The sequence below is a fragment of the Salvelinus sp. IW2-2015 genome, unplaced genomic scaffold, assembly GCF_002910315.2.
Source record: "Salvelinus sp. IW2-2015 unplaced genomic scaffold, ASM291031v2 Un_scaffold2594, whole genome shotgun sequence".
In the NCBI taxonomy this organism is placed as follows: domain Eukaryota; kingdom Metazoa; phylum Chordata; class Actinopteri; order Salmoniformes; family Salmonidae; genus Salvelinus; species Salvelinus sp. IW2-2015.
In genome coordinates, this window is record NW_019943902.1 from 92,029 (window position 1) to 103,159 (window position 11,131).

The 11,131-nt window shown below is 42.5% G+C and overlaps 1 protein-coding gene across 1 annotated transcript in view; it reads left to right on the top strand.

The window, feature by feature from the left end:
• Positions 1-10,786, top strand: part of tspan11 (tetraspanin 11) — a 22,893-nt gene extending 12,107 nt beyond the window's left edge. The window contains 4 exon segments of the mRNA XM_070440479.1: positions 1,244-1,348; positions 1,775-1,933; positions 4,260-4,346; positions 9,945-10,786. Coding sequence (XP_070296580.1) covers positions 1,244-1,348; positions 1,775-1,933; positions 4,260-4,346; positions 9,945-10,004 — 411 coding nt within the window. The 3' untranslated portion in view covers positions 10,005-10,786.
• Positions 10,787-11,131: the final 345 nt, after the last annotated feature.

The window sequence follows — 11,131 nt, forward strand, 5'->3', positions numbered from 1 at the left end:
TCTTCAATTATTCAAGACATGAGACGGACAGTTGACAGAACATTTACTGACATACAACAACATACATACTCAGTAAGAGTACTTCATCCAAATAGAGAAGAGCATTTAGATAATCTGTTCTATCATTGTAAGTTACGTCGTGATCAAGGGTGAATTTGTTCTATATGTGATCGCTAACAACATTTAAAGTGAATTAGTCCATCGTACTATTTCACCCATTATGCCTTGCATATCGGGTGCGTGAAAAATGTTAGCATAATTATTCGGGAAATTGCAAATAGGGGGAGGGTCTTGGGCTAATAAAACATTGTTTTTCTTAGGAACCCCAAATCCATGTGACAGTCTCCACAGTGGAATAGATCATCACTGACCTTGTGGAATCCAAGAGAAAAGCTATGGGAAACCAGACGAAGTGGGAGCAGCTGGTTGGTTGGAAGGATAGCAACATGGAGCAGTATGTATGTTCAGGTTTGTCTAAGCTAGCGTTGAGGCTGATATACTGATTAATGTAATACCATGATATTGACAATACGATATATTGTGAAGTGCAAGACTATACTTTTCTTAAATTACAAATCAAACTGTGACAGTTTTATGAGTTTTAGGCTGTATCAAAATTTCAAAACTATGAATTAACTAAAGCTTGTTATCTCGCCATACAAAGATAATTTATGGAGAATACGACATAATATTGTATAAGCAAAGAATGGACGGTTGGGAATTATAACAGAGTGAAAGTGGTCCAGCTCGAATGGAATGTCTGTCGCACGCAAAACTAGCCTGTCCAGATGTGTTATGCTGTATGGTGTGCTGTATAAACTGTGATAAGCATACGACGTTGGCTAAGACACAAACAAATCCTGAAAGATTGCTACTAAAATATCGCTGAAAAGAAACTCTCAACCGAGCCATCACATCCAAGCTTGACGAAACACATCTATAACAGCATTGGCTGAAAGTAAACATTTTCAGGCGATCGCACTTGGATGTCCGTACTTATCTGTCATTCCTTCTCTCTCCTCTCTCTCTCTCTCTCTCTCTCTCTTCTCTCTCTCTCTCTCTCTGTCTCTCCTCTCTCTCTCTCTCTTCTCTCTCTCTCTCTCTCTCTCTCTCTCTCTCTCTCTCTCTCTCTCTCTCTCTCTCTCTCTCTCTCTCTCTCTCTCTCTCTCTCTCTCTTCTCTCTCTCTCTCTCTCTCTCTCTCTCTCTCTCTCTCTCTCTCTTCCCTCTCCCTCCCTCCCCTAGCTCAGTGAGGAGCTGAAGCAGCACCTGAATGAGACCATGACAGAGAACTACGCCCAGCCAGGGAAAGAGGCCATCACCCTGGCCGTGGACAGACTACAGCAGGACGTAAGGACTCAATCTCCCATTAGCCTTTGCTTAGTTTTTCTTGAAGGGACAGGAGTGCCAGTGGTAAATCTGGTTCACATTAGGTATGGTACATAGTTGTTACACTCAACTGATAAAGCTGCTGTAGGACACACACACACACACACACACACACACACATCCCTGTTCACTTTGAAGCATGTGAGGTTCAATGTTAATCATATGCGAGGTCACGTCCACTATATGGGTACAGTATGATGCAAGATGTCAATGCAGTTTGTAATACGTAGTTATGACTACTTGGTTTACAAATGTTTTTTGTGATGTGTTTTTTCTGCCTCTTCATTATTTTGTTGATTGATTGGAATTAGATGTGATGGTTTTCAGACATCAACTAAGTATAGCTAATGATAAACACAATTCCACTCTTCTCCTTCTGTTGGTCAGTTCAAGTGCTGTGGCAGCAACAACTCGTTTGATTGGCTGCATAGTGTGTACATGAGCTCGGCTGTGTCGGAGGGCAGGGTGGTCCCGGACAGCTGCTGTAAGACCATCACCTCCCTCTGTGGCCACAGAGACCACCCCTCCAACATCTACAAGACTGAGGTGGGTGGGACCATTGGAAAATCAGCACTCAACAGCAAATATGTGCCAAATGGGTTACAGCAGACTTTAGGGTGTCATAACTGGACTTCTCCACAGTGAAAATGGGTTACAGCAGACTTTAGGGTGTCATAACTGGACTTCTCCACAGTAAAAATGGGTTACAGCAGACTTTAGGGTGTCATAACTGGACTTCTCCACAGTGAAAATGTGTTATGTTGTCATTCTATTTCATAGCGATGACAGCAGAGCCCAGCACTGTCAGTGGAATGGAACGGTCCATCATGATTTCAGATCTAACCATTTGTTCATATTTAATGGATCAATACAATTCAAGTTGGATCCTAAAATATTCCTTCAAATAAATATTTAAAAAAATATAAATGGATCTCGACATGGAACAATTGATCAATATTTCAGGACCAGAAGGTTGTATTGGGCATCACATGATTTCTGAAATGGGGACAGGCAGATGATATGTCCCTCAGAGCTCAACTGTCTCCTTTCTTATTCTGTCTATAAATCTGAAACAGTCAAATACTCTGGTTTGGAAAGTCACTTTTGCCAACAACTTTTCTCTACTTGACAGGCTTTCTTATCAGTAAGGGCTGATAGCGTAAGCGCTCTGAGAATATTTAATAAAATATTTGAGATGCTCCTTTCGCTTTTATCTGTGACAAGCAGGAGAAGTCTGTGCTTGTTTCTCTCTTTCACACACATGCACGTACGCACACGTACACACACACACACACACACACACACACACACACACACACACACAGAGGTCACACACACACACACACACACACACACCACACACACACACACACACACACACACACACACCCACCCACGTCTCGCTCCTTGGTTCCGCTATCGTCACTCCACTTGTCAGTGTCACTGCAGTTCAGAGGAGTGAAACTTTGATAAAATCTCTTTATAATTAAACAAAGTTTATATGGGTGGAACTGAATATTTACTGTGCATTTAGGGAGTCAGCTGTGGTTGACCACCAAACTCGGAAAACACTTGGGTTGAAACTGTGCTCGTCATTGAGTTTTCACTTCCACAGGAAGCTGAGATGTTTTTGAAAATGTCCTCATGAACTGTCGCGATTCACAACATGGCTTGAAACAAGCCTACTCAGCAGTCAAAGCCTTTGCTAAAAACAGTATGAACGGAAGGTGACTGCATCATGGATGTTACGTGCACTCCATCCAGCCATGGCTCCTGCAAATACGCCCACCCATCTAAGACTCCACATCTGAGTGACGTGGTGTGGTGTGTGTGTGTGTGTGATGTGTGTGTGTGTTTTGTGTGTGTGTGTGTGTGTGTGTTGTGTGTGTGTGTGTGTGTGTGTGTTTGTGGTGTGTTGTGTGTGTGTGTGTGTGTGTGTGTGTGTCGTGTGCTGTGGTGGTGGTCAGAGAAAGAGCACTCCTGAAGAGAGCTATGCATCGCCACTTGTTCTCTCTACTTCTTCAGGCGCCTGTTTATGAGTTGATGTTTACTGCTTCAATAACACAAGACCCCAAAGCAAATCAGGGGGAGAGAAATAGGTTTATTCAAAGAGGAAAAATCATAGATGTTATGCTGAGAGGTAGATGTTCATTATTCCCTGTCCTCAGTGATTCTCTCCACAGAACAAAGGGACAGGATGTAATTTATAACCCAACCCTAGCCTGGGGTTGACCAATTAGAATTCCTTGCAAATAGACTGGGCCAATGGCCAAATAACAAGTCTCCTACAAGTCCTCTGCGTTGTGTATTATCTTAAACTATTCTTACACTGCCCAAGCCCTATATCTTTGTTCTCTGCAGTGTAACTCTGTACCCACAGACACACACACACACACACACACACACACACCACACACACACACACACACACACACACACACACACACACACACACACACAACAAACCACACCACCCACACACACACATCACACACCACCACACCACACAACCAGGCACACACACACACACACACACACACACACACACACACACACACACACACACAATTGCCGCAGCAATTTGGAGACAGACATATAAAGAGCTGGAGAGGGTAGGGTTGATAAATATACTATGGTAAATGAAGAGCATAGCCCAATTTCAATTCTCCTTTTTCACACCCCCTCAAGGATTTAAAAGCATTGGATTGATCCAAATATGATAGACACTGACTACATCAATCAGGTGTGTCTGTGCATGTATGTGTGTGTGTGTGTGTGTTCATGCCTGTGTGCGTGTGCATCATACATGTGCGTGCTTGTGTGTGTGTGTGTGAAGTGATTTGACCTCTGACCTGTAACCTTTGCCCCACAGGGTGGCTGCATCACCAAGCTGGAGCAGTTCCTGGCTGACCACCTGCTGATCATTGGAGCTGTGGGGATAGGAGTGGCCTGTCTACAGGTCGGTCTCCCAACACTGACCAGCGGCTTTATTAAGAGGAAATGCTGAGGTCTTATTATATTTCAGTACTGTGGTAGCACCTCGCTACAGACACAAGCTATCACTATCAGACTATCACAAACTATCATTTTGTTTTTGKGGGATTTGGGGTATCACCGATGTCATGGATATCAATATAATGTAGTGATAATAGTGGATATCATCTGCTACTATGGATATTGGTAGCCTTACTGTTGAAATGTCTTCAATAATAGCTAGTATCTAGATGGATAGGTGGGGACAAGCGMAATAGAGATTGTGAACAGAAAGGGAGAGAGAAGRCAWGGTMAACTTTGCTAGTTCCTCTTAGTAGAGTAACGGGTTAAGAGATTAGACGATTGCTTAAGAAAAWAWAWATATWTTTTWWAATMAGTCTCAAAATATATCCACATGATAAAAGGCTTTCCAATTTCTTTTACAAATAAACATCAATGTGGCCATAATCTTCCTAGTACCTCAAAGATGCACCCAGTAACTCCTATTACCGGTCAGACAACCTTTCAATGCACTCTATTACCCCCCCCCTATATCCTCTCAGCTGTAATCTGATTCCATTCACATTCTGGGATTTGATTTGCTGTGGCCTCAGATGGACCAAGCTCGTAGCCCAGTCCACTCACAGCCCCTGTCATCCCGTATACGGCTTCAAAATGGCAGATTTTGTCATTGATAAGTGCCTGAATTGGAACAAAGTGGCTGTACAGTAACATGCTATACCTGACTTCAGAGCTCAGGGCTTCACAGCTCTGTATGGGTCTGCTGACAGCCATTAACTTGGGCATGCTCGGAACAAGAAATCCGCCGTCCTCCGCTAATTGGGTACGTTTGCACATTTGTTGTTGTCTGAGTGAGGGAAATGTTGGAAATCGAGATGAGTCGATGTGTTCTGAAAGATGAACGTTGAGGATTATATAAATACAGCTTTGATGTCATACAGAAAACCACACCTGTGAGTCCAAATGTGCACTTCATATTTCCATATTTGAAACTCGTTTACAGTATCAACGTTTCTGATCGATATAACCCTAACCCTTCTCAGCAGTATCGTAACGTTTCTGATCGATAACCCTAACCCTTCTCAGCAGTATCGAACGTTCTGATCGTATAACCTAACCCTTCTCAGCAGATCGAAGAAAAAGGTCCCTCCCCCAGACAATGATGTTTTGAGAGGAAGTTGAGGAGAATAGGCAGTAAAGAATCAAGGAAAGATTACATGAATCGGGCCATGGACAGGAAATGTTATACCTTTCTCTCCCCGACATGTCTTTTACATAACCCATTGGATGGGGCGCTTGCTCTCCACCAATCGATTGCTCTCTGCAATAAAATCCCAGGGACTGACTGGATCTATCCATCCGCCAAAAAATGGATCGATCCTCGCTGAAAATGGTTTTACTGTTCAGCCAATGCTGTTTCATCAGATTGGTGTTTTTCGTCAAGCTTGCATGTTGATGCTCGGGTTGAGAGGTTTCTTATTGCGAGTCCCGGTGATGTTTCGATAGCCAAATTCAATTTAGTTGTGCTCGTTAGCCCAACTCTCGTCATGATCTTAATACTCAGGTATATATAACGCAACAATACCGCGCATCCACACATTCGGGACTCAGGCTAGATATGTTTTGGCGGTCAGAACAGGACATCTCCAATCTAGCTGTGGGTACCACTTCAACTCTGTTAATAATCCAGACTGTGCATTTTCTTTGCTTTTTACAATATTATTGTCGTATTCTCCATACCTATCTTCGTATGGCGAGATAACAAGGCTTAGTTAATTCATTTAGATTTTAATGTCAACATTTTGATACAGCCTAACTGATAATAACTGCACAGTTTTGATTTGTAAATTAAGATAACAGTTAGTTCATTGCACTTCACGATATACGTCGTCATTGTCAAATATCATGGTATTAGATTTATATACTGTATCAGCCGCAACGCTAGCTTAGACCAACCTGAACATACAGTACTGGCTCCATCTTTGGCCTACTCCTTCCAACAACTCAGCTGCTCTCCTTCTTCTGTGTTCCCATAGCTTTTTCTCTTGGAATTCCACAGAGGAAGTCATGTGATCTATTTCACTGTGGAGACTGTCGACATGGGAATTGGGGTTCCTAAGAAAAACAAAATGTTTATTAGCCCAAAGACCTCCCCCCTATTTGACAAAACATATCTCCCAAATAATATGCTAACATTTTTCCACGCACATATATGAAGCATACATGGGTAAGATAACTACTGTAAGTATGTCCTTAATATGTGTTAGCGGTCCATTGACAAATCACCCACCTTGTCCCTAACTAATTTAGACCAGCATTGCATCTAAATGGCTCTTCTCTATTGGGCTTGAAGCTCTGTCTGATTGTATGTTAGTTGTAGTTCAGTAATGTCTCTGTCAACTGTTCCTCTCTGTCTTTAATAACTGAAATAGTAATAGTCTCTGTGTCTATTGTTCCTCTCTGTCTTTAATAACTGAAATAGTAATAGTCCTCTGTCAACTGTTCCTCTCTGTCTTTAAATAACTGAAATAGTAATAGTCTCTCTGTCACTGTTCCTCTCTGTCTTTATAAACTGAAATAGTAGATAGTCTCTGGTCAGCTGTTCCTCTCTGTCTTTAATAACTGAAAATAGTAATAGTCTCTGTGTCTATGTTCCTCTCGTCTTTCATAACTGAAATAGTAATAGTCTCTGTCTCAGCTGTTCCTCTCTGTCTTTAATAACTGAAATAGTAACTATCTCTGTACCTTTGTTCTTTAGTTTGGTTGTTAATTACGCAAATCAATGTAGTCTCTGTCCTCTTTCAGTGCCCCTATACTTTGTCTAATGATAGGTCACTAACCCTCTGTGTGTGTGTGTATGCATGTGTTGTGATTTACGTGTGTGTTATGTTGGTCTGTAACGTGCGTGTATTGCTGTGTGTGATGTGTGTGAACATCTATAGCTGGCCGGGGCCATGTTGACGGCCTGCTTTATCTATTGCTGTATAAAGAAGAGGAGGAGGACTTCTCTGCCGTGTGATAGGCTAAGCCTTTGTCTGCCACACTCAGGGGACGGGACCAGGTTGGAGGGGCATTGGTGGGAAATGTGTTCTGTGTGTCTATGTGTTAATTTTTTTGATTGTATCTTTTGTGTTTTTGTGTAGATATGTGTTGTCTGCATGTTTGTGTGTGTGCGCACTCGTATGTGCGCGAGTGCGTGTGTGTGTCTCTGTGTTTGTATGTATGTATGTGTGTGTGTGAAGAAGACAAAGAGACAGTTGATCAGAGATCATGCATGCTATATTGCCTGGCCTATGCTTTATTCTCGGTACCACCGTGCAACACCCACCCCAATTAGGGACACCAGGCTGACCTCACATGCATGTTAACCTTTGATCTTTGCATGCTGAAAGGGCTTGACAAACATTATCCACAATCCAAGGGCATAGCAAAACAAACAGTTCACTGAAGTGCTCCCACAGACTAGACTATGAGATTAATGTCCACAGTAAACGCGAATGAAAGTGTGCTTGACCAGATTTGAAAGAAACCCGTACAATGTATTTCTCATCATCTGAAATTGGGTAATAATAAGGAAAGAGGACACCGCTAAATGTATTCTTCATGATTTCTTTCTTCATAGCGTTTTTATGATTGCAGCACATTTTTGATAACTTATTTTTGTCAGTGTCTTCACCTGCCACATTGAAACTACTTTCTATATATTCCTTGTCATTCCAAATGCTAAATTACGAGCAGAAAGGAAGTTTAGCACATTCTGTCCTCCATTCCTCTGTCTCCTTCTCCTTCTGTCTCCTCCTCCCTCCTCCATCTCTTCCCCCTCCCTCTTCCTTCCTCCCTCCCTCCCTCCTCCCCCCTCTCCTCCGGCTGCTCCTCCCTCCTCCTCCATCCCCTGTCTCCCGTCCCTCCTCGTCTCTTCCTCTCCGGCTCCCTCCATCTCTCTGTGAGTTGTGAGTGTCATTCTCTACCTCCTCACTCTGTCATCTATTCTCAGTGGTGCTGGCAGGGTTAGAGGCATTGTAAAAACGCCCTGAGTGGCCGAGCCGCAAAGGCCTTCTTTGACGAATCTACTCCCCATGTTGTGACCCCGGTCGATAAAACCTCAGAGAGGAGAAGACTTGCAGGGGGCCGTTGATTGAATCTCAGCCCTCTCTGTTGTCCTTTGTCATCCGTCACAACACACACACACACACACACCACACCAACCACACACCACACACACACACACACACACACACACACACACACACACACCACACACCACACCACACACACCACACACACACACACACACACACACACACACACACACACACACACCAACACACACACAACACACACACGTCCAGCGAATGTGCCTCATCTAAGTCCTAACTCTCAGCCTTTTCCCTGTGTATTACTGTAACTCTGCTTTTGTCTCACAGATCAGTGAGACCTTTCATATCCCTATCCCTTAATAGTGATACATGGATGATCTTGTTAGAAATAAGGACCGGTTTAAGGCTTTTGGCAGAGTGAAAGCACAAGTGGTGTGTGTGTTGCTAGTGTGTGTGCGTCAAGGCCTGTTGTATCCTCCCATTTCTTCTCTACCTTAATCTCATCTCATCTTTTTGATGTCGGCTCCTTCATCCAAACAAGCGCCAACTAAAGCTCTCTCAGACCGCCCTGCCGCTAGCTGAAAATGACTTATTTTTCTCAGATCAACCAAAGTACCTACACAGTTCTACTGTTGTATCCCAGCATCGCTTCACTTCTTTCTTTTTCCTACACACAAAGTATTCATAGGATTTTAAAGCAGTCCAACTCACAAGTGGAGTTTTGAATGTACTTTATAGAATACTTAAGGAGAAGAAAAATATCAAGTGTGATGTATAACCTATTAAGTAGTCAACAAAGCAATGTTTAGGCTTTCTCAAGTTAAGCTGGTCGCAACACTTCCTATTACAATATATTTGTGCTCGGTGGTTGAGAATTTGGAGTGCACTAGGCAAAATGTTTTGCATCAAAGCTCCAAAATGCCACACTCCTTGTGTCCATAGACTCCTTTCTAAGTATTTACATATGTTACATTAATATTTTGTTATTTCTTATTATTTTAAATGCCTCACAGAAATGACAAAAACATCATAAAACATATTCTTCACTTTGTAAAACATCCATTCATTGTATCCAATATTTTCCCTCAGTTTAATCATGTGATTTTTTGTAGATTAATTATTAATGGATTATAACACTAAGTTATGGTTTTGAGAACGTTGGCAGGGCTTCAGACAGAAATGTCCTTTGAAAAATGGAAGTTGCTAAATGAATGTTTGTTCACAGATTATCTCTCTCCAACAACAGTCATAGTGGGAGCTTTAACATTCACCACTGCCACCACAGGCCCATTACGACCAGTAGCCTGCAATAATGGCTGCTCGGCACTCCTGTTCCCATAGTAACCACACACTTCCTCACCCTCTCACCCCTAACCCACTCTCCTCATGCTATCCCACTATGCTACCATGACRACTGACCTTYACCCTTGATTGRCCTTCACAACMATTGTGTGTGTGTGTTTCAGATCTGTGGGATGRTGTTCACATGCTGCTTACACAGAAGGATTAAGTTGGATCCTTACTGAACCCTACCGTCAAGCCCCCCCAACACCATCCTGCCTCATGGGCCAGGGAGCAACGATGCCTGCTGAACACTCAACCTTGACCTCTAACCCCTCCTAACCTCTGAACCTTACGATCCAACCCTGCCTGGACCCTCCTGGATCCTTCTGCACCCCTCCCTTGGCTTGGATGCATGCACAGCCCCCCCCCCCGCTCTCAAAGACAAGGCCAATGAAGAAGAGGTGATTTGGTATTATGGTATTGTTATTTTCTGTAGTAAGCCTACTGCTGTTTATGTAAGGTAGTTCTTACTGTATGTTGTCAATACAGTCAAATCCTTGCTGTAGATTTCACAACATTCCACACAACTGGAAGGCAAACCGAAGTGGTTGTGACTGAGAATCAAGTGTACTGTACACACTCTCATGGTGTTGCTGCTTACGAAGGTTTATTCAATTAGTGCTATATCCAGTGTGTCACGGATGTGGCCCACAACGTGCCTCTGTCATCATTTTTTATCACGCATTCTTTGATAGCAATGTTACACTAATTTAATGGTTCACCACAAAGGGAATCGCATGGTCATCGATGTTTGATCTACGTCATAAAGAAAACAATCATGAGTTGATTGATATCCACAGAATAATCAAGCAGATATGGGGAAAACCTCAACTTGAAATGAATGAAAATAGCACTAAACGCTGCTAAGAGTAACGTTGCAACATTTCTGTATGTGTTGCCTCCGTAGTTTGACTAACACATCTGGTTCTGTGTTGTATGCTATGCTAAAGGTGTTGATATCGGCGAAGTCCTGAATATATGACTATTTATATGATATTTATTAATGTTGTGGAAGATTGTGGTTGGGTTGAATGCTCTAGTTGTGGTGGATATAGTGTATGTTATGGTGATATGTTGTCACTAGGTGGAGACAAAGTTGTGCCCCTAACAAGCATTGGAAGGTAATCATCCCAGGATGTTTTGTCTTCCTCACTTCCTGTATGGATTTATCAGTTAGTTAGAAAATGTTCATGTTTATTACCACTTCCGTTAACCTGTGAATAGGTTATTTTTCACAGGACAAAAAGTACATCCTTCAAATCCAAACTTAAAAGCCATGATCATTGAAATAAAACATTGTTTCTTTGTT